Here is a 25,266-nt window from a genome sequence, read left to right as displayed (position 1 = left end):
CGAATGTCCCCGTCCCTCCCTTCCTCATAACATCACTTCCACTCCCGTTATTGACCCTAATATGGTTTTGTTTTTCTCCAAATATGGTAAAGACCCTAGAAAAGGGGTCGATAGAGCTTGGTCCGTTTGTCAGGACAGGCTTTTAGATCTGGCGGGTCCCTTTGACCAGAATTCTTGATTTAGCAGAGGCGGCCAGGGTGGAAGGCTCACAAATTGACCCAGCTACCCTATCTAACTGGGGCCAACGAGCAGTATGTATTTTGGGCAATGCGAACACCGCTATCTCCCAGGAGAGGCGTAAAAGTATTTTGCTTAAAATGGACCCTAAGTTGGGCAGCCTCGCTTCCAGAGAGGAAGGTCAGCAAGCTAATGGTCTTCTTTTTGGGGACACTTTTATTAAAGAACTGAGTAAATACGTTTCTACCTTCGCAACTCTGGATAAGGCTCAGTTCTCCTTAAAGAAGATTTTCAACTCCAGGGTTTTTGGCAGGGCCGGTAAAGGGAGGAGCCGCTTTACCGCCCGCTTCGCCTCCCGTGGTGGCAACTCCCTCAGAGGCTCCTCTTTCTACTCCCCTGAATACAGACCTCAGTTCTACCCTCAAAGAGGGATAGGGTTCAGGAGCAGAGGTTACTGTCAAAGAGGAGGATAGGTCTCAGGTCAGAAATTAACATTTTGGCCCTCTTCCGGTGGGAGGTCGATTGGCACATTTTCTTTCAAACTGGTACCAAATTACTGCGGATCCATGGGTTCTTCAAACCATTCAAGGGTATTGTATAGACCTTTATCAAGTTCCTCGCCAGACTTGTATTCCTCCCCCTCTAAGGTTTTCCCAGGAACAAACCCGCTTGATCAATCTGGAGATTCTTTCTTTGATTTAAAAAAACGTTATAGAGGAAACACTCTTTCACCCCTCGGGGTTTCTCAGTACCATATTTCTGGTCGAAAAGAAAAACTAAAAGTTTCGTCCGGTGATAAATCTGAAATTGTTCAACAATTTCAAAATGGAGACTATTCTCCATCTCAGAGACATTTTGATGGAAGGCAATTGGTTTATTCGCCTAGATCTCCAGGACGCTTATTTTGCGATTCCTGGCCATCCTTTTTACAGAAGATTCCTGCAATTTCAGTGGGAAGGCTCGATCTCCCAGTTCAGGGCTCTTCCTTTCGGGTTCGCTTCCGCTCCATGGTGTTTCACAAAGGTAATGAAATCGGTGGTAGCTCATATAAGAGCTCAGGGAATAAGACTGATCATTTATCTAGACGATTTTATCATTATGGCTCAGAACAAGGACACTCTGTTAGGTCATTTGCACATTTGCCTTCATCTTTTGCATTCCCTAGGTTTTCTGGTAAATATGGAAAAGTCTTCTCTTGTTCCCTAAACTCAAGTAGAATTCCTGGGGTTTCTTATAGATTCCAAAACGACATCCATGTTTCTTTCCCAACAAAACGTGAATCGTACAAGTCCTCAATCTTTCCGTTTTCTCTCTTTGTTCTCTGGCAAGAATTGTAGGCCTCTTGGCCTCTTCTATTAAGGCCATATTTCCATGTCCATTAAACTACAGAGCCCTTCAGAGGTTGAAGATTCAACATCTTCGCAAAGGTCTTCGTTATTCTGCTATAATTCGGCTGGCCCAGGACTCTCGAGCAGAGTTACAGTGGTGGCTCGATCATTTGGAAGCATGGAACAGAAGAGCAATTTTCTCTTCCGCCCCAGATCTAGTATTAGAATCCGATGCGAGTCGAACAGGTTGGGGCCCAAGATGTGGCAACATCTCGACTGGGGGTGTATGGTCAGGGAAGAAGTCTAAACTGCACATCAATTGTTTAGAGATGCTTGCAGGCTCCTTTTCATTGAAGACCTTCGCAAAAGACAAGGTAAGTTGCTCTATTCTTTTAAAGATGGACAATATTTCTGCGGTAAAATACATCAATCATCTTAGAGGAACGAAATCAAAACCTCTTCTGGATCTAGCCAAAAGTTTTGGGGAGTTTTGCCTTCTTCGAAAATTGTCGGTCAGAGCGCAATATCTTCCAGGCAAACTAAACACCATAGCGGATTGGTGTTCTCGGCATCTAAAAGATTACAGCGATTGGCGTCTTCACCCTTTCGTATTCAACAAACTTTCTTCGAAATTCAGTGTCATGACGGTGGATCTGTTCGCTTCTGGTTTGAATTCTCACCTTCCCAAGTTTTACAGTTGGAGACCGGATCCTCAAGCTCTTGCTACAGACACTTTTCTCCAGGATTGGTCTCTTCATCCCAATTATGCTTTTCCTCCTTTCATGATGATAGCCAGGGTCTTGGCCCAGGTTCGTCGTCAAAGAGCTTCCCGGGTGCTATTAACTCCCTTTTGGCAAACCCAACCTTGGTTCCCTTCGGTTCTGGAGTTGTCAATCCATTTCCCGGTTCTAATTCCAACCTTTCCCGAACTCCTTCTCGATACGGAGGGTCGTCCTCACGATATGATTCTCGATCATACGTTAACTCTGGTGGCATGGAAGATTTTGGGACAGCCTGGAGAACCCCCAGAATTTCGTAAGAAGCTGCCCAGTATATCCGCCACTCTTGGGCCCCGGGAACGGCTAAGTCCGCCTGGTTGGTCTGGAGGGGCTGGTGCTTAGACAGGAATTCAAATCCCTTTTCAGCCGATGTGACTTTAGTCATTAATTTTTTAGCCTCTCTAGCCTCCCAGGGTAGGGCGTATAGAACAGTGAATACCTATAGATCTGCTATTTCTGCCGAGCATATTCAAGTACATGGAAAACCTGTCGGTGAACATCCTTTGGTGTGTCGTCTCTTGAAGGGAGTAAGATTTTCCAATCCTCCTGCTTCTAGATATAATCATTTATGGGATGTGAATTTGGTTTTGAATTTGTTTAATTCTTGGCACGATAACGAATTTCTTTCTCTGAAATGCCTTTGGGCAAAGTTAACAATGTTGCTATGCTTGGTTTCTTTGAAACAGGTTTCCGATGTCAGAGCTTTAGATGTATTCTCTGTCCAGTTCTCTCCCACTAATGTGTCTTTCAGAATTCATAGAAGAACGAAAACAAATCTTTCCATGGTTCACTACCCGTACTTTCCTTCACATCCTAAACTTTGTGTTGGTAACTGTTTAAAAGTTTACATAGCAAAAACTGCAGATTTAAGAACGTCCTTCACTCCCCAGTTGCTGATTTCCTTTTTCAAACCTTACAAACCTGTCTCTTCTCCTACCCTTGCTCGTTGGGTTAAATGGGTTATGACCCTCGCGGGTATTGACAGCCCTTTGTATGGGGCTCATTCTGCCAGAGGTGCTATGGCTTCTAAGGCCCTCTGGGCCGGTGCTCGTTTTGAGGACATTCTTAGATCGGCAGACTGGTCTAATGTTTCCACTTTTAGAACTTTATTGTAAACCAATTACTACTGTTGCAGATTCTGTTATTAACATTCTTTAAACAAGCATAATAGGAGCCTCCGGTCTTGTAATAAAATTCAGATTTTCCTAGCTTTAGTGAAGGAAAGTCTAGATTTTATTAAAGACACAGAGGCGAGTATTATCCCACCGCATTTCTATTTCAGTGCCAGCTTCCCCTGCACCACTCGCTTCTTCATGAGGATGTTCGTCCTACCACCAAGTTTCTTCCTCAAGAAGTCTTTGCATCTGTTACTCTTCATGGAAATCGGTCTTTGTCTTCCTGTCGTTTTGTGGACCGGCCGAATTCGCTTTCCCCTTCAGCTCTGGACTTTGCGAAATACTTTTCTATGCTATTGATGGCTTTTTCCATTATATTGGTTATTATTCCATTGTTTTGTTTCCCTTGACATGCTCTTGCAAGAAAAAAGGGCTTGTTGCTTGCAGTTAAGACAGTTATTGGGGTTGCGGGCTTGCTATTGGTCATTTCTTTGTGACTTCATGTGTGACATATTGTTTCACTGATTCATGGGATATATAGTTCTTGTTGTAATGTGGTTTTTCTTGGCTGCTGTTAAGATTAAAGCAAGAAAAGGAAGCATAATAGGAGCCTCCGTGTCTTTAATAAAATCTAGACTTTCCTTCACTAAAGCTAGGAAAATCTGAATTATTCGTATCTTGGTTACGTGAGGTACGCCTACGTGAGGAGTAATACTAGAATGGGAGCTGACCCTTTACTGCGGGTCGCATAGCGGCCATCTTAAAGGAAAAACGACATTTGTAAATCTAGTGTCTCTTAATATCAGCAAATGCTCATATGCTCACAAATTACTTTAAATTGTTACAGCATGTAGATTCCAATTACCATCACTGGTGCCCCACTCTACTCCCCAAACCTCTCAGGGCAATTCTATCCTGCCGATCAATACTGCTTCTTAGTAAGTATTCTCCGGCTCCACGGGGGTGTGTACTGCTAGAGAGAGAGAGCTGTCCTTCAACAGCACATCATGTGCTGGCCATTTTGGAAGGGAAACAAACTTTAAGGAAAACTTATCTTTCAGCAGAGTGAAGGATTCAACTTGCTATCATATTTGCCACAACACGTACTCAAAACTTGTACCTATAATATAGAAACACCCAAATATATTCTAAAACAAAATCATAATAATGACTTGTAGACATTTGTGATGGATATGAAATATCCAAACAATAACTATTAAAAAATATTTCTCATTTCAAAAGAATCACAATTATAACTCTTAGACATTTGTGAAGGATAACAAATGCTTCCAAACTATTTCTCAGACATTTTTCACAAGAAAACAATTACATCTTCTAGATGGCGTAAAAACATTGAAGTAATTATAGTACACAGTGATGAATGATAGCATACTCTGAAACCTGTTCACCCATGGGAGGGGGAAGATACAGTGAGTGTGCCACATACCTGCTATAAATATATACATTCGTACCATTGGTCAAATGCAGAGAATCCTGTCTCAAATTCCAAAGGTTCAGGCAATCAATGCCCACATCTCGTCTAAATCATTGCTCGCCGTTCTAAACTTTTTAATCATCTTGGCTTCACGATGATTCAAGATCTGTTGGACCATTGCACCTCCATCTTTTTTTAACAACTACACATAGCACAGACCAATGAATATCATTCTCTGGATGGCCCTTCTCTTTGTAATGCTTGATAAGTGGAGCTCCCACAGTGGTACACCTAATCCTTGACCTGTGCTGTAGTATACGTGTCGTAACCATTTGAATCGTTTGACCAATATACACCAAGCCATACGGACATTGAATGCAATATTTCACATTTCTAGTATTGCAGTTAGAAAAACCTTTTGTAGGTGCGCAATACCATTAATAGTGATTGTCTGTGTGTTAGTAGTAAACTGGCAAGATGTGCAATTATTGCACTTGATATTTCCAGTAACAGGAGGTAGTTGTAACATTTCTCTAAGATCTCTCTTTTTTTGGCATTGTCGGGTAGCATTCAGCAAGTGTTTCCCTAAACTGCGTGCTTTACAAAATGAGGACACTGGGTTTGAAATTTGTAGGAGTGTCAATATTTTCAAATGTTTTTGTATTACTTTCTTAATTTATAAGCTTTAGGACTGTATGTCAACACACAGGTTAGAGGTATTGCATCTTTACAGTTTTTTGGGGTGAGTAGTTTTTCTGTAGGTGTAAACCAGGCTCGCTTCACAGCAGCTTTAACTAATTTTTTTAGGGTTGCCTCTCTCAATAAGTTTTGTCATCAAAACACTAGCATTTTCAAAGTAATCATTTGTTTCAGGGCAATTCCGGCTAATGCAGAGAAATTGTCTATATGGCAAATTTTCTTTCAAGTTCCGTTAATCGCCACTAGAAAAATGAAGTAATGTATTTCTGTCTGTTAGGTCAGAATATAAACTCACTGTTAACCTGCAATCTTTTACAACAATCCATAGATCTAAAAAACTGAGCCTTGTCTTACTATAAAACATTGCGCAATTAAGGTCAGCTGTCCTATGGTTTAACCATTCTATAAATGCTGTTAATGTGTGTCTAACACCTTTCCATATCATCAAGATATCATCCATGTATCTAAACCATTTTCTTAAGTTATTTTCATATGGGCCAATATTGTCTTATATCCAACGTTCCTCAAAACAATTCATAACTAAAGTAGCTACTTCTGGGATGAAGCTACATCCCATCGCCACCCACTTGGTTTGCAAATAATAAATATAGATCTCCCTTAAACTCAAAAAAGTTGTTTCTAAGACAGAGTGTAGCCAATGTTGTCAAAAAATCAGTGTGAATGTTATGTGGTCTAGGTCTTGTCTCTAACGTGGAATCTATCACATATAAGTCTTCATCTTGTAGAATATTCATATCTACAATGACTCTGGTGACTCGATGTCACGAGTCACCATAAATTCTTGTTCTGCATCAAACTCTAGTGTTTCAATCTTGTTGACATTATCCATAGAATCTGTAAATTGGTTCTCGTCTGTGCCACAAAAGGTTTGAGGAAAGTGTCAATAAACTGAGCCAATGGTTTCAATATGGAGCCACAGGCAGATATAATAGGTTTGCCTGATGGGTTAGTCACATTTTTGGGAAGGATATATATTACTGGAATCATGCAATCTTCTCTATTAAGGAATTCAAATTCCTTTGTGCATATCCACCCCTCCTCTAAGGCTCCAGTATTCCGATAGCGGATCTTATTGCACAATTTCTTTGTTGGATTTTCTGTTAGGGTCCTGTAATGATCTGAATTTTTCAACTGGTGCATTATCTCTGTCATGCGAATCACTATCCATAATAACTATTCCACTCCCTTTGTCAGCTGGTTTTATTACAATATTCAGGTTATTAGATAGATGACTGATGGCTTGCTTTTCCATTTTAGAACAGTTCTGTTTGAAGTGTATACTCTTTTGATTATAAATGTTTTTCATGCATGACTGTATTTTCAAATACCAGAACTTCAGGTGGCATACTGTTCTTTTCGGGACAAAAAGTGGCTTTATTTTTTAACCCACTGAAAAATTGTTTTCTGTACCATTACTGTGTTCATTAAAGAAGACTTTACGTTTCACCTTTCACAGAAATGTAAGTACCTTAGTCTTTGTTTCTATGGAGTCTTGTATTTTAAGTGATACAAAAGACAGACCCTTACCTAATACACTTTTCTCTAGATCTGTTAGTTGATATTTAGATAAATTCTAAGTGGGAATATCATCCTCGTTCATTTTGGGCTTTTTTATTGACGCCTGTACACTCTTCTTCTCTTTCTGAATGTGCCATGTTCTGGTGGTTGGCCTGAGGGTTGGCCTCTCCAATCCCCACCTCTCCCTCGGTTCTCGCCTCAGCCAAAAAAAGGTTGTCTCCCTGGTCTTCGAGATTGGGGGTAAGGGAATCCTTGTTGATTTGAATCAGAGGAAGTGTCAGCGAAGGTTACAAATCTTCCTGTGACATACCCTGCTATTGCAAATTTAAGTTGCTTGAATTATTTTTGTAAAAAATATCTTTAAGGTAAGGGTAAACATTCTCTAGTTTAAAGTTCTTTATATCTCTTGATGCTTTTGTGGTCTTAGAATTAACAGTGTGTACTTTAAATTCTGCTATGGTCATTTCTATGCTTGCCAACAGTTGTATTTCTTTCAATTTAGCTTCACTTATTCTCAATAGTGTCTCTATAGAGGGAGCTAATCAATCTCTGAAGCACTTGGTTCCTGCACCCCTGAACTGAACTAAATAGGTTTTATCCCAGATAAAGATCACTGGTACATTGGTGACTTATAAGCCTACTGAAACTGTAGTATTCTTAAGATGTTCCAAAAGTACTTGTGCATGTAATTGTGTTCTAATGCTCTTTTTCTTTAATTGCTTGAGTCTTTCTACCTTTTCCAAATTATTAGGAACTGGGGCAATTTGATCACTGCTCAATAAGGAAGGTTTTCCAAAAGTCTGCTTATTTGGGCATCTGTGTAGCTTACAGTATGTGGTTCAGACATGACCACCTTCTCATTAACCAGAGATGCGGACTATACTCTGTTGATTACTCCTCATTAATCGCTCAAGACCAAAAATGAGTGTATCAAATCCTTAATGAGAAACCCTCATACCTCACTAGGTGTAACAAACAGTATTCCATAAAGGGATATGACCATATAGCCCTACTGTACCTGGGTCATGAACACTGTATGTATAAAAAATTGGTATAAAGTAGGAAAGAATACACTGGAAAACACTATAATAGGAAGGAGCTTATACTGTAATTTGCTCCCCGCCTCCACTCAAAAACTTTGTCTAGCAATTACTTTTACTTGTTAAAAAAATTAGTATAGTCCACATTTCTCATATAGTTTATTGTATGGATATTTAAAAACAGATGAGTGCGGGAACATAGCACATCATTACAAGGACCAAAAATTACATAATTGTTTTTTTTACAAAAACCAATTTGTGTCAATGTGTACTATACTCATTTCTGGGGAAGGTTATAGTGACATTATGATTCCGCTTTTATATCTTTTTGTGATGTACTGATACTGCTGAACTGTGGACCTGCAAGGTATTGAACTTTCATGAATGATACAACTATTTAAAAACAATTTCGACCATGGCAAGTTGTTGAACTTATTGTAACCATCATTTTTTTTTTTTACTCTGAATGGCATGTCTAGATTGCTCTAATCAAAAGTTAGACTTTATTAACTTTAATAAAGCCTTCCCATTTTAGCTTATTGGGCTAGCAGCAATACAACAGAGAAAAGCGACACAGGCTGTTTTTCGCTACCAGGGCATATAAAACATATTTTATATTGTCCCAGCTTTTTAGAACAAGGCGTCCTACCCTTGGGGTGCATCTAGGGCACACATTAGGTGTGACTTAAATGTAATAATAAGGTAGCATTTGACTTAAGAAGTACTTTTAACTCCAAAGTCAATTTTGGACATAGTTTTATTTTAAAACCAGCCTGCAAGGCTGACACCAGACACCATAACAGTGCAAACTTAAGTATATTACGTCCACTAGGGTCTCTAAACATACATGCCCTACTATTTACTAGGGACTTACAGGTAGGGACTTACAGGTAGGTTGCCTTTGCCAATTAAAATTATACCAATTACAATATACCCTTAGAGGACAGAGCACTGACCCTGGGCCTGGTTAGCAGAGCTCAGGGGACATTTAGAGTCAGTAAACACCAGCATCAGTCAAATAATTAGGTTATCAGCGCTAAAAGGATGAGTTTCAGTGGTCCTTGTTGATGATGCACCCGACCTACAAGCTGCCCTCCGCCAACTCCAACTTCAAGCGTGATCCCCATAGTTTATGACCTTCTAGAAAAGCTAAGGCTAAGTAAGGATCTAGTGACACAAGTGAAGGCTGCACCAAAGGCAGGACCCAGTATGATTTCACGGCAGTAAAAGCAATGTTCAATGAGATGTCAGAGCAGCAAGTACTGCTCCTATGTGATGTGAAAAGTAGATGCCAGTTTGATGCTACTGCTTTAAGGATAGCTTCTATTGCACGATCACTGCAGCTCAATATGAGGTCTCAGTGTGGGCCAAAGCACTAAGGGTAGATATCAATATGATCCCAACTGTGGAAAAGTGCAGCGTCTCTGTGCTAGGCATAACCAGCTGGGTAGGTTTGTTGATTTTCAGACAGGTTTCTAGTTTGAAACCGATGGATATTGTGTGGGATAAGGACAACAAAGACTCATTTTGTATGTACAAAACACTTTAGAAATGTTTCACAATGTGTGTATTTGAGTATTTGCACCAATGATTGTATTCTGTATATCAACAAGTGACAAAGCAGTGGCAACAGTATTACCAATCTGAACACACTGCATCACCACTGCTACTCTAATGTGTTACAAGTCATGGCCAGGGGCCTCTTACCTGCACAAAGCAAGCAATGCTGACACCAAGCACCAATGCCAGTCGGCCAACAAAGACAAGAGGTAGTGGTAAAATGGCACATAAGGTTTATAGAGTGGATTGGAAAGGAATGGCCATCAGACTCACACACATACTTTATTCCAGGTGTTGGCAGAAAGTGGAGATGTGGACCACATGACCTCTAGCACAATCCATTTACAACACTCACTGATGTAGTGTGCAGCTACTGCTTTTCCTAATGCTGCTACACGCTAACATTTTACTCTAAGAATGTTCATTAGAACTAAATTACATCAATGTCCTGTATGCATCCATACGGCTAGGACATCTACCTTAAAATTCTCCTTTAGTGTGGTCAGTCATCATGGCCGAGTGGACATGATCCACAGTGGCTCTGCCAACTACTCTACAGAAATCTGCAAATCTGATGTCATCGGCCTGTCCTACAGCTTGTCAGGCGGGAGAGAGATGGCAGGAAAGAAGTGACTCATTGCAACTTTTGATTTTGCCCCTATACTGGCAAACGTCACCCGGAAAATCAGTGCAAGATCAAAGCAGCCTATAGCAACATGGCGGAACACATGAAAACAGCAGCAAGGAACCAGCGTAGGGGGAAGAAAACGGAATACAGTTTGAGGCACAGAAAGTGGCTCCATCCTACCTGCGCCTGCAGAGAGGCGGCGGCTGTGGGCGTCGATCGGGGGCTTGGAGGGAGTGCTCTGGTACCGGAGTCCACAGGAGGTCCGAAAGGGGGGCAGGTGTAGGGTGCGTGCATCGGGAGCAGTGTTGACAACAAATGGGGCCGGAACAGAGTACCGGATAGCTATGCCTGACCTCAATATGGCGCACACCACGACTCGGCACGGCCTGTCCTGATTGCCCGGTTGGGCTACAGAACCCAATTTCCCTCAGTACCATTTGGATTTTTGCAGCACCACTACCTGGCTGGAAGAACTGGAGGGGGAACCCCTATGCATAGGATAAAAGCCAGAGAACGCAGTGAGCATTATGATCACCTTAAAGAACTCCAGATAGCCTACTTTACTTAGACTTTTGCAGGAGGAGATGGTGGATGAAGGAGGGACCGTGAGAAGAGAGAGCCTACCCTCCTTCATGCTAGAGTCATACCACAGGCTGCATATTCCCAACGTATTGGTCCTACTGGGTGGCAACCATATGGCATACACTTTCTATTGAACTCTCCTGAAACTGGGACATAGCAATCTATATGCCGCCAAAGAAGGCCCACAGTTATTGAGTATCTAATTATTTCACTACAGCGGAGGCAAAGTTGACCAGTGGAGACCCCACCCCTACAGAAGCAATTATGGCCTTTACCAAAGAGGACCTCCTCTCCTCACTACTTGACTTTAAGTCCAAACTAAGGAAGGAATTCAAATCCAGCATAGCTGTCTCCTTTGACTCATCTAAGATCGAGATCAACTCCTATTTGAGATCCCTCCAGACCGATGTTGACTTTGTCGGCCTAAGCACATTAGACCTGGAAAAGAAACACCAGGACAAGGAACATTGACTTCAGCAGATATAACAGGCCTTGGATCACCTTCACTCATAACCACAGATGGCTCTACTTAAATGTGAAGACTTGGAAAATAGGTCTAGGAGGGAGAACATTCGAGTAAGAAGCTTAGAGTAAAGAGTGGAGGGCCCTGATCTGGAGGCCTCTATTGTCTACTTGTTTTCAGATTTCCTAGGTGAAGAGCAACATGAGGTGTGGCTAGAGAGGGTACACAGGGTGGGCCCTCAATCCCTCGGGAATGGCAAGAGACCTAGGGATATACTTGCTAAACTGCACTCCTTTAAAACCAAGGAACAGATCCTCAGAGTGTGGCAAACGAGGGACACTCTATCCTTTCAGGAGGCTACTTGCTCTCTTTACAGCGACATTGCCCCCGCTACTCTAGCACGACGCCTGCGATTCAAGCCTGTAACAGAGGCTCTACACAAAGACCAAGTCAAACACTGCTGGACTTACTGCTTTGGTATTGTCTTCGACTTCACAATAAGCAATACTTTAGAGGAACCGGCCTCCCTATTGGGTCTTACTCAGTCAACATCCCTGGGGACAAGCAGTCACAATGAAGGGTCTACATCGAGCCCCACCAACAAATCTTTGACGAGAGAGTGGCATTTCCAGAAGAGAAGATGATGTGTCAGCAAGAGATAAACTGTACCTGGGACCTCCTGATAATCAGGTCTGCTAACTGAACCTATGACACTGTAGGCATGTAAATGCTGTCCATCATGGATGCTCTATTCTCTCCCTTCTCGTATGTAAATGTCTTGAGGGCTCATTAGGTTCTGAATAGGGCATATTATGAAGGGAGCCATCCCATACAGGACTCTACTCTACAGTGGATTGCTATGGTGCCTCCTGCGCAGCCTTAGCCATACCAAGTCACCAGATACCTATTTGGTTAAAATGACAATCTGTGGGATGTAGTGGCGGGTATGTGCCAATATGATCGTTAAGTTTATTGCCTCATAGGGAGCTCACACTCCCAAACTTTAGTTGTTTCTTTTTATTCTGTTTTATACTGTTTGTTAAATGATTGAGTACTCCCAGACAGTGGGATGGGCAGTGGGGAGAATTGGCAGGGGGAATTGGACAGGGGCACATTGGAGAACAATAAGATCAGATCAAATGGCTCATTTGTATCCTGGTGTGCAGACCTTTTGCATTTTCCTATTTTATGCTCTTAAATGGTTCTTAATACTTTCACTTGGAACGTAAAGGGTTTGTACTCCCCCACAAAACGTCACCAGATAAGAAAAAAATATTCTCAGTAGGCACCTTGATATTATAGCTCTTCAGAAAACGAAACTCACCTAAAATGCAGTGACAAACACGGGATGAGACACAAAACGTATCCCTTCATATACAAACTATCAGCCACCACTAAACACAATGGTATAGCACTTCTCTTTCACACTTCAAAGACATTTTAGGTCATGGGTAGCAAATCTGATAAAGATGGGCTAATAATGATGGTCAAGGGCTGCCTATGTGCCATTGCAACAATTTATGCGCCAAATTCAGGCCAATCATAATTTCTCCTATTTTTCCTCTCCTTACTGGGAGGATTTGTGGAAGGGGACATTAATCTGATGGGACACTTTAATTTGATATGGGATATCACCTTAGACAGTGCTATCAATACAGGACGCAAGCTGGTACATTTAGCAAGAAACTAAATTGACCCTAAGCCCATTAGGATTGCTGGATGCTTGGAGGGAATTTCCCCCCACCTCACAGGCTTACACTTTCTTCTCCTACTCACATCAAACCTATTCTTGAATAGACAATGTCTTCATTCCTCAACTCTTAAAATATTCTATTTTGCAGGGTAATATTCACCCCATTGCTCTCTTCGATCATGCGCCGGTGAAAGTGGTACTGGATTGGCATCCTTCGACCCCAAAATCTCGCAGGCGATATTTCCCAAATATTCTGACGCAAGACTGTCTCTTTTGAGATGAGATCCGCAAAACAATTAGGGAATAGTTTCAATTGAATAAAACCCAAAATACCTCCCACTCTACAAATTGGGATGCATTTAAAATGGTTTTCTGGGGTAAATGTATTTCTTTGATGTATACTCTTACCCAACAAAAAACAAAGAATGCCTAGCATTCGGAGCAGGGCTGCTCCAACCAGAAGGGGAGCATAGGACCACACCCTCTCTTCCTCTCCAGAGGAATGTTACGGCATTGAGAGGTAAACTGAGAGCCATATACACCAACAGAGCAGAATTAACCCTCCTTCATCTACAGAAAATCACCTTTGAGCAAGATAACAAAGTAGGCACACATCTATCGAGACAACTGAGGGTTAAACAGGATAAAGCGGATATAGGCGACATCCGAGAGGAATCTGGGACTGTTCACCTTACTGAGGAGAAGAAGGCTGAGGTATTCAAAACCTTTTACAAACAGTTGTATATTTCTGACCCCAGAGACATAGATGCACAATTAGCCTAACTGGAAGACAGTCTTACCTCAGTTTCCCCCCAGCCTTTCATGACACTTTAAACAGCCCCATAACTAGGGAGGAGATCAAGACGCAGTAAAGGCTCTCAAACTTCAAAAATCCCAAGGTCCAGACGGGCTTAATACAAGACTTTCATTGCTGACCTTGTCCCTCACCTGACTGAACTATATAGTCATATTGCTGACTCCAACGCAGTGACTCCTATAAAGGAAGAAGTTCTAATTTCAATTCTCCTGAAACCATGGAAAAACCTTTAACTCTGTGCTTCCTATCGTCCTATTGCTTTACTTAATATCTGTGACACATTAGATACGAAAATATTGGTCAATAGATTAAAAGATATTATGCCGAAATTGATACATCCAGCTCAATCTGGATTTATTACAGGAAGGCAGACCCAGGACAATCTGAGATGGGTTATACAGTTAATTGAGAAGGTTACCAAAAATAATATTCCAGCGATCCTCTTGCCGCTGGATGCCGAAAAGGCCCCCCTGCGCCTCAGACAAAGCCTGTCGCTCACCATCTTCAAGAAGAACCTCAAGACGTGGCTCTTCGGATGAGGACCCTCCCCTCCCCCCCAGCGCCTTGAGACCCTCACAGGTGAGTAGCTGCACTTCACAAATACTGATTGATTGATTGGTCGAGTAAACTGGAACTTCCTTTTCCATACATTATGCCGGTTTGGATTTGGAGACTGTTTTATAAATATGATACGAGCTAACTATATTTCCCCCAGTTCCTGAGTACTAGTAAATAGGGTAGCCTCTGAATATTTAAAACTCTCCTGTGGTACCAGACAGGGTTGACCCCTGTCCCCATTACTTTTTCCTCTGTGCATAAAGCCACTTGCAGCAAAGATACAGTGGGACACTCCTCTATTCGCAGTCTCCCCTTTAGCTCCATCGAACACAAGAATTCCTTATTTGCTGATGATATCCTTCTGTCCATCACTACCCTCAAAACATCGCTCCAGGCCTTACAAACAGAATTCCAACTCTTTGAGTAAGTGGCGGGGTACAGATTAATCTTAGTAAATCCTTCTTACTCAATTTTATTGTTCCACAAGTAGAGATAGAAGACACTGTGACCCCTTTTCAAAGCATGAAAAACGAAATCACTTATCTTAGTATAAAGATCATTCCTAAAATTTGAGATCTATTCAAAGGAAATTTCTCCCTCCCCTTATTATGCCAATTAAAAGAAAACCTTAAACATTGGGCCCCAGTATACTTGACATGGATTAGACGCATCCATGCTGTCAAAATGAATGTACTACCTTGCATTTTCCACCTCTTTCAAGGGCTCCCTATCGAATTAGAGAAAGGATTTTTCCCAGCCATTTGTACAATGGTGACAAGTTTCATATGGCAAGGGTGTAGGGCCCGCCTCTCACACCAATTATTGACACGCCCCCAAGGGCCTGGCACACTGGCTTTGCCTGACTTTGCAAATTGTTATAAAGTAACTCAACTGAGAATCAGAGCAGAATGGTCTCTCTAAGCCTCTGGTAAACATTGGCTTCACATGGAGGGCAGTGGTAGGAAGGACAATCTGGGATGTCCTGTGGAAGCCAAAAAAGTAGTCACCTGACAAACGTCTACATAAGCGCCCTGACTGGTAACACGCTGAAAGTTTGGGACAATGTAACCTGCATAAACGGATTAACGACGTTCCCTTCTCCCTACACAGCTATCAACTATATTGAGGCCTTTCAACCAGCACTGCATCTGGGCCCCTTCGACAGATGGCGTGAGGGCGGATGCCTTACTATCTCTGATTTATTTCATGGTGAGGATATCCTGACTTTTGAGAATTGTTGTCGCAACTTTCAATTGTTCACTTCTGAGATTTACCACTATACCCAATTTAAACACTGGGCTCTATCCCTGTCAATGCGAGAAGCTGCCAATAGAGAGCTCCTCCCAACAGAGCAATTTGTGAGGAGAGCAGGGACTAAATGGGGTTCCAATCTCCTTCCTCTACTCACTTTTGCAATCCACCTCACACACTCCCACGCCTCACTATGTCAACTTTTAGGAATGCACTTTAGGAACTCCAATCACTGATCAGCAATGGCAAACGCTGTGGAAAGACACACCAAAATCTAATCGTTAGTAGGCTTACGTGAGGGACAGTACAAAGTGCTACTGATCAGAAATCTTAGCCCAAATCAAGGAAATCTTAGGATACCCAGTCCTATGCACTTCAGAATTCGTACTTTAGGACTCCGAACACCATCCCTTAAATACCAAACACTAGGCAACCACACTATTCTATGGCTTTGCTTAGGAGCAACCAAATTGGCATTAGCTCCGGCTTGTAAGAAACCCAAAACTCCTATGTCCCAATGGTGTGCTCGCCTCTAGCAAGCACTCACGATGGAACTTATGGCACATATAATAGAGGAGGCACGGAAAGGCTTTGACTTTATTTGGGGCCCGCTTGTACACTTTCTTTCATGTGGCCTGCTGCTTTTCTCCTGCCACACCAGCACACAAGCATTACATATTTTCCAAACGTGCTGATTCCCCTTCCCCCATGCTGTAATGCACAACCAGGACACCCTCAACTAGCTCCCACAGCAGACGAATCCCCAGCTCCACCCATTCCCACTCAACTCGAAGACCATCCATTCATGGTTTGAAGGTTACGCATGTTACTTTTGTTTATTCGTGGCACTCGTAATCTATGAGAAGATATGAATGAGACTATGCAAGGTATTATCTGTTACCAGAAGATACAATATTCTCTTTATCCTTGCCATTATGTTGTTTATGATATATACAGATATGTGTCAATCTTAGACTCTTTGAAACTGTACTGACTAATTGCTATACATATTGATCAACGACCTATCTGTTTTGACAATGTTCCTTTTTAAGATGTGCTTGTTACAAAAATCCAATAAAAGCAATCTGACAAACACTTCTCCTTTAGTTTCTATTTCATAGAAAGAAAAGAAAGACTTTAATGAAGGCTCCGTTGCGACCCAACCTCTTTTCACATTGAAACAAAAAGAGGATGGCAGTGAATGCAAAGGACCCTTCAATATAGTGTGCATTTTGTTTCTATGAAACAAAAAAACAAATAAAATGCTTGTCTTAAAGCTGCCGGGGGAAGAGCGGTAATAGGAAGCACACAAAGTATAAGGCTCCAGTCAATGGCTATAGGAAGCAGGTCACAAAAAGCCAATTACAGAATGGAAAGACCAAAAACCCTCCCTAACTATATTGTAATCAAAAGATAATATTGGCAGTTGTGCTGCTAAACGCCAAGCATAAAATCATATCAGGTTGGCCCAGTCAAAAGTGGATCTCTACAATCAAGGAAGACTGTCACAATATCACTCACTACTTTTCCTTTTACAAAGCCCCAACTCAACAGAACGTGTAAAATAAGCTGATAGACTCAAGCAGATCCCCAAACCGGGATGTATATTATACCCACGACACAAGCAGCATCAATTGGTGAAAATGTCTGCCATCATTGAAGGACACCAATTCCAGGGGTATGGATTCCATGCTACCAACAAAAATAAAGCCATAACTTGCAGAAGGACAAAAATATGAACTGCTACCTCTGCTGGACGAGTCCTTCACAGTTGGCAAAATGGAAAATTTGGGATAAAGGTACTCTTTATTCTGCATCTTATCCAAGAAATTAGAACAGAAACGCTAAACCAACCAACAGTTGCCACAGCAGCTATGCAAAATATAGATTAGAGCAATTTATTAACATGCATCAATGTGACAACCCAGTACAACCGCTACAGTTTTAGAGTTAGTTTATGACTGTGTAATTTACAGATCGTGCTCCCAGTGACCTCCATGCAACCAGGTTCTCGAAATCACCACTTGGCTCACTACAATGTAAACTGTATATAACCACAGACTGCGTTTGTGTATAGAAAAAACATTGATAAAACAGAGCCAGGCCATTTGTTCCTCCTCCTACAACTTTAAAGACTAAACATTTCATGGGGTATTCAAATATTCTGACAACCTGGGGAGTTTCTGGATCCTATGTAACTCAATATCAAGGGCTACTTAAAAAGGCTTTTAGATACACCAATGCTTTCCCAAAAATATTAATGAAATTCACACTCTTCAATCTTTAAAGCAGCAGTATTATTTAAAAACTCAAAAGTACATTGCTCTTGTTCCTACTTTGTCCCTCTTTTAATCAGAGTCCTGAAAGACATTTCTTCAACATTTTTGTTTCTTTTGTATGTGCATTTGGTTCTGTTGGTTGAGGTTTTAAGGTATAATCTTGCTTTTCAAGTTTCGTACATATATTTTCCAAGAGTAATAAAAGGCTGGATACCACTCTTAAGTGTAGTTTGTGTGTGTAGAATAGAGATCCCACTACAATCATTCTACAAAGGAGGTTACATGCCTTTAAGAAGTGTGAACCTTTAATGTGGAGTCTTCTGCAAGCACCAATATGCAATGTGCCGTACATATGAGTTCATGGCATAGGGTATTTCATTGTTTCAATACCGTGGATGGATACAAAACAGAAAATCTCCCCTAAACGCAGGCATTTAACAGAGGCATATACTGATGAATGCAGAAATGTTCATGAAACATACATATGCATTTCTTTCAATGAACAGATTAGATATATAGGGGTGTATTTTAGTTTGGCCCAACTGCAACAAGGATATTTAGAAATACACGCATTGTTAGTACTGAACGAAAATGATAGGAGTGAAGAAGGTTGCAAGTGTTGAGCTCATTTTGAGTGGGTGGTTTCCTTATTTATGGTACTATAATGTATTTTCTCCAAACATAAAATACACTGGGAACCATAGGTTAGAAGGGAGTAAGACATAGGCATATGTTTTATAATTTTGACTGAAGAAATGTTTGTAGTTCAGTGTTATATGTTCTAGGGTATGCTACAGTCAACACTCAAGCATATGGGAGTGATGTGTCGACTAAGAGCATAGGGTTATGGCATTTAGCAACAATACATTTCCCTTACCCAGGTCTCCAAAGTGAGCAGCCTCCATGTGGCTGGGTTGCTTCTTAAGTGCAGCTGTTCTGCTGCTGGAATAGGAGTCCATGTTAGCCGAGATCGCGTTGATGGCCACATGGCTTGGTCCGGCGGCCTCAAGTATTGCATGGTTCTTAGTGCTTCTGGTGGGGGAATTTACTGGTACTGCAGCTAAAAGATAGAAAGGAAAGTGCAAGAGATTAGCTTCTTATGTGCAAAACATCACTGGATTATTTTCAGCAAACAAGCCCATGCTTTAGTGATAGGGAGGTTGATTGCAAATTGCTTCTGAATTACTTGCTTGGACGAAAGGAAGCAAATCGACTTTTTCACAGAGAACCTAGGGTTGCTTATTAAACACACAATTTATCTAAAGTGAAAATTGCAATGTCTAGTTCCATGTAAGAGAACAAAACATTTATTTAACTTGTTTTACGACAAATATTTTTAATTCATTTTTGTAACACAAAAATGCAATCATACATGGAAATGCATATGAATTATATAAATGTTTCTGATTCTAAGGACAACATTTGTCATAATAAAAGTTCAAGTTATTAGGAAATGAATTATTTTATCTTATAATTATATGGGATTTTTATAGCACGGTCTTAGAAAGATCAGACATGGTTTGTGGATGGATAATTTAGATAGAAAAGGCACAGACTGCATGAGTCGATATGGCTTATTTGTACTTGGGTTCAGTGATCTATGTGTTCCAAGCGTTATCAGCATTGTTGAAAAGGTTATACGTGATCGTGGTGGTCCTTGTAGGCATGGGGAAGTCATTTATTTGTAAAGAAAGGGTGGTGTATTAAAAGGGCAATTTTCAGTTCACTACTTTAAAGGGAGAGGATTAGTCTAAGATTCACATAGATTATGTTTCAGAATTTTTGGGCGTAGTTTTGGCAAGGCGGATGTTCGGCTGAAAATCTCTTGCACTGTGTTAAGGTATATATGTAGGTGTTTGTAGAGTGTGAACCTAGCCAAAGGCACACACTACAAGAATTGAAGGATGGTTGGGGTAGGTCTGAAAGACATAGGAATGTTATTCCATATCCTGGGTGAGTAGATGAAGACTGGTTTCTTGCTTTCTGCCTTCTTGCATCGCTTAGCCTTTTGTCTGGCATATCCTGTCTGCATGTCTCGAGATCTGCGCGGGAAGTTTAGTCTGACAGCCAAATAGGTAGGGGTGTCAATTAAGGTGTTCTTGTTTATGATGCCCCCAAGCTACAAGCTGGGAGGGGTAGGCAAGGGGAGACAGTGGATAAGGGTGAAGTGCTTATTTTCTCCAGGCCCTTGATGATGCGTGCCAAAGCCTCCTGGGGGCAGTGTTGAGACTCAGAGGTCATGGAGCCAGGAGTCATCTTCTTTCAGAAGTGACAGAATGATGGCTTAGGCAGCATTTTGAAGTAATTTCCCCTCAGGTAGTTATTTTCATTAGATGGGACATATCATCATGTTCTTCTAGGCAATGTATTCTTGAGGTAGAGGTAGGTACTGAGGACAAATTAGAATTACTTGCCAGTAGATGATTGTTGTGGCTGAAACCACTTAAGTTCATATTGTTGGGTCAGGCTTGGAGTAGTAGTTATCTGCCGTTTGCAAGTAGGAGAAATTCTGTCTTGGTGGGGAAGAATTTCAGGCAGGTGGACATCCAGGAGTGAATGATATGCAGGTAGTGCTTGGGATGCTAAATGTTGAGATCAGAGGAGATTCAGGAACAATTGTGTGTCACTGCTATATTGGTGTATTTTGAAGTGGCTATCAGTAGAGGTTAAGGATAACATCAGACAAGAGTGAGACCTAGGATACTCAAGAGGTGGTAGGTAGCTTCTGTGAACCTGAGGCACCCCAACTGGATGACTGATGTCAGTTAGAAAAGTAGTCTTACAAGTTAGAAAAGGAAAATACGAACCAGTGGTGGACATTTCTGGTGAATCTAGTTTATGATGTCAGGCTGTGAATGAGGGTAGAATGGGCGATGGATTCAAAGGCAGACAAGAGATTTAGGAGTATCTGGAGGCAAGGGCCAAATGTATCTGTGTACTTTTTGCAAATCATAAACTGATTGAACGGTGCCTTTTTAAGTGGTGCATAGTGTTTTCAAACCTGACTGTCAGCGTGAAAGAGATATTTGGAACTGATGTGATCTCAGGGTTAGATATAGACAGTTTTTTTGATGATCTTGCCTGTGAAGGGTAGATGGATTATGGCGACAGGTCAATTAGTGGCAACTCCATCTGAATCAACCGTTTGTCTCTTCAGGAGTGGGATGATCGGTAGTGTTTAGGGCTTCAAGGAAAGTGTATTCATGCAGGGCTGAGTTCTTCTCCAGTAGGGCTTTGATGGCGAATGGAGGTTGGACACTGTTTTCAAAGGAGATAGCTTTGATGGATATGAGGATGTTGGTGAGGTCAACAACAGAAGAGGTTAAAGGACAACCACTTATGGATGTTGCACAGTTGGAACGATGTAAGTTAAGTACTGTGGTGTTAATGTGCTATTGGATTTTCAACTGGAAAAAGAATATGCACTTGTCAAAGGAGTGTGGGACTAGTGAGTGTGCAAAGAGGTTAATGCAGTGTACAATCATCTTGAAGAGTATTCTGCTTCTGTTTCATGTTCACTGATACTGCAGATGTAGCATTTGGGCCTAGCAGGCTTACTGGCGCAGCTCAGAATTTTAGTGATTCTATTATTTCCCTAGCATGTTTTTAAATGATTCAATTGTTATTGTGAGGTCTCTGGAGTATTGATGGTTTTGACTTGCACTTTTGTGTTTTCATTGGGGTATGTATGCTTATGTGGTATTCCAGGAATAAGTCTCTTAAGAAGGATGTAAACATCCGAAGTCACAGGGGAAATGTCATGGTGAGAATTATGTCTGTTTTGGAGGGTTTTAATTGAGAAACTCTGCAGAGGCAGATGGTTCTCAGTTGTCATTTAGATATGCATAGAGTGTAGTGGGGTGTGGAGAAAAGTGATGCAGACCGCAAGATGGTCAATTTAGTCAACAGGAATTTGCAGACATCAATGGAAAGCTGTTGAGTACTAGGTCAAGGATGGGGGTTTTTAAACTGGAAGATTCAGCAACTTGTTGTTCCATGTTCAGCGCACTGATGAGGTTAAGCTCTCCAAGGAAGAGAGGGGGAAGTTGGAAAAAAGTGTGTGGTGTGGTGTTTGTTTGTGCACGTGGTACATGCTTTTGTGAGTGCGTGCCATTTCTGTGATGAGTATGCTGAAGCTGTGACAAGTGATGAGGTCAGGGATATCTACAGCATGTAGTACTGCAGAGTATGTGCTAATGAGCATGAGAAGGAGGATGTTTGTTGTGGGATGTGGATGAGGGCTATTCTTGTGCATGTGCTTCTGTTGTGCGTGTTTAGGGATGGTAGTGAAGAATGCAGGTAAAAAAAAACAGGTTGGTGTATTAGCTGGTGCCTGCCCCTACTGAAATAAGGATAGAGGTGCTGACCATATGCCCATCCTGTCCCCAACAGGCTAAAACTGAACCCTCCCATTGTCTTAGTATGCCCTTAGATGAGGACATCAGGCAATGGGAAGCCATGAGGGGTGACAGAAGAATAGAAAGAACAATGTTTGGCTGGGCAGACAGTAGGTATGTATGCAACAAAACTGTGGCGGAATGTTCCTTTTTTTAAACAGAATCTCTGGTAGGAAGAATCAGGAAGGTGCTGATTGGTTGGGCGGAGGATGGTGTCAGGCATCTTTCTGACAACCTATTACTCATTTGATGAGTCTGGCCAACCAGTTCTATTTTCTTGAAGGATGAGACTCATATCACACTGACCACTAGTAAGTGTTCTACATGGTTTAGTTATGTTGCTCATTGCCACTGCTAGACTCTGTTTTGTGATACAGGCAAAATCTAAGAGCTGCTCTCTTCACAGTGGGTGGCTAATACCCCCAGGACAGACTACGACACTGTCATTGGTGGCTACTGATTATATTAATGGAGGTCGGAGGCTTTTGTGACCTGCACCCCATGTTAAGAATGCCACTGGCCCTTCCTGGTAAAACCACGGTGTGTGTCACTAGATGACCCACTGATTGTATCAAGTGTGTATGAAAGTTTGGGTATAAAAGAGGTGGTTTAGCCTTAAGTTGGTATATTTCAATATGTATCAATCCCCTGTAGCTGTAGGGTGTTCCATTGTGTTTAGTGGCTGTCAGTGCTGCTCTCTCCACTTCCCTCTGCACATCACTCAACAGTGCTCCTCCGATTCCTCCGCTCCTTGTTGAATTAATTGTGAAGCGAGGTGCATGTGTTTTATTCAGCAGGGCAGACTCTATGCTGACAAAAGCAGCACATGACCAATAAAGTGGCTGAAGGCAAAGCTAAGTCTGCTCACCTAATACAAAGGAGAGGGGTTATTTGCTCATAGCACATTTCCTGTGTTCTTTCCTTCTGCAGAGAGAAGACAAAAGCAACACCAATACACTGGCCAAATAACTGTCAGGAATGCAATAAATAAAGTGACAGCTTCCTTATGACTGGCTGTCATGGAGTTGCTGTACACCTGAAACAAAAATGCACTGTGTCAGAAATTCAACAGTTCTCTGCCCAAACGTTTAGATTGGATTAAGGTCAGCTTCCACAAGACCACTATAAAATTACCTATTTCGCTTACTCAATGCTTACCTGTTACTGAGCACATCGGAGTAGAGGAAGATAAGAGGTATGTAAACATCTTGGTTATCTTTTTGTGAGGGTAACAACTACACCATCAGACCTGAGGAGAAGGCTTTGTTGCTGGTACTTTTGAAGGAGACACAGTGATGCCAGTACTATAAGTACAGGAGTTTCCCAGGTTAGTCCACAACCCTAGTCCAGCATTACACACAGGGGTCAGAAACAACAGTCTGTTAAGACAGGGAGCCTGCAAGTGTTGTCCAGTCCAAAGTACATCTCTCCTGCGATTGGTTCTTAGTGATAACCTCTGTACTCACCTCAGCTACTGCAGTGAGATTCCCGGTGAGCGTGGCTTGGTCTTTGTGTGAGGCACAACTGCCTCTCAGTGCATAACCATTGTGCCTTTTATCTTTTGTCACTCATGTGAGGTATGTGCTCCTGTCAGTGCATCACCTCTGCACCTTTCTTTGTTATGTGTTTTGATGTCTATCTCAGACCATGTGATACCTCTCTACAATTTTGCTGCTAGGTTGTCTCCAGATGAGTGGTCAACCACTTAAGTGGGTCTGTGTATGCTACCTGCTGCTGCCCATTCCTCCTATTTTATCTCAACTTGTCCCAGCCACATTTTTATGCAGCCGACAATCAATGAACTGGGCAACCGTTGCTGAAGCTACTATTGCAGAACAGCCTGGTCCTGATCCATGGACAGAAAATGCAGTTATAGAAGGACTATACTGGTAAGAACACCAAAACCCAGGCACTGCACTTTGCCATAGTTGCACATGCATTCTATAACTGTACCCTTCAGAAAATGTGCATCGAGAAAGCACTGAGAAGTCCTTGACTAACTAGTTATTTATTCAGAATAATTGTGCAGTAGAAAGTATTAAAGAGTCACTTATAAGAACGTCTGATAAACATTATATTTATTGTGATTTATGTGTTAGATGAACTAGATGTTTTCCTACGCACCAATTTCTAGAGTAAGCTTTGACTGGTTGACTTTGCTGACCCCCGAAAGTCAAAGCTTTCAGATGAAACACGTGAAAATTTGGTGAACAAGAAGTTGTACCTGGCTCCTATGTTTCCAAGGACAGCATGTTTATGTGGATCACACAGGCCTCAGAGAACTGGCCAGGCAGTGATGCTTCATCTTGTGGAGAGTCAAACTTTTTGTGGAGAGTTTTTCTGTTAGGAAGCCAGGTTGGTTGAGTAGATAGAACTGAAGATGACATACTCTTTAACTAGAAGCTTGCTAGAAGGGACAAGAAATGGAGTATTCATAAGGTAAAGGACATTTGCTGTTTTTCTCTTTTTCATGTGATCAGGAGGGGGGGGTGAAAGACTGATTTTATTAGCATTACTCTGGTGTTTGGAATAATCAACTGTAACTTGTCAAAATACAATAGTATATGAATTTGAACAGAAAAGGGAAAATTAAAAGGTGGGAAATAAGGGTTAAATTTTTTTTAGAGGGGTCAGTGAGAGCCTGGTCATTGTGGGCCTTTTCAGCACATAATCTAAGAAGGACATACTGGAGTCCACAGAAAAGCATTGTGTCTTGGTTTAATGGAAATAAGAGACACACTCTTAGGATTGTGACTGAGGGAGCATTTTTTAGATTGGGAGTAGAGTGAGACAATGTAGATAAAGGAGAAAAACCTCCGCTTTGGATGGATTCAATTGCAGGTAAACTACCAAAAACTTTGTATGTAAATATGTAGTTATGTATGTATGTATATATTTACCATTTCTGTAGTGCGAACCTAGCTAA

At 41.6% G+C, this 25,266-nt stretch overlaps 1 protein-coding gene across 1 annotated transcript in view; it reads right to left on the bottom strand.

Moving 5' to 3' along the window:
• Positions 1 to 25,266, bottom strand: part of AKAP10 (A-kinase anchoring protein 10) — a 384,577-nt gene that overhangs the window by 246,348 nt on the left and 112,963 nt on the right. The window contains exon 3 of the mRNA XM_069226353.1: positions 18,821 to 19,003. Within this exon, the coding sequence (XP_069082454.1) occupies positions 18,821 to 19,003 (183 nt within the window). The remainder of the gene's footprint in view (positions 1 to 18,820; positions 19,004 to 25,266) is intronic.

This window comes from Pleurodeles waltl, chromosome 3_1, assembly GCF_031143425.1.
Source record: "Pleurodeles waltl isolate 20211129_DDA chromosome 3_1, aPleWal1.hap1.20221129, whole genome shotgun sequence".
NCBI lineage: Eukaryota > Metazoa > Chordata > Amphibia > Caudata > Salamandridae > Pleurodeles > Pleurodeles waltl.
This window is presented reverse-complemented; position numbering and strand designations above follow the sequence as displayed.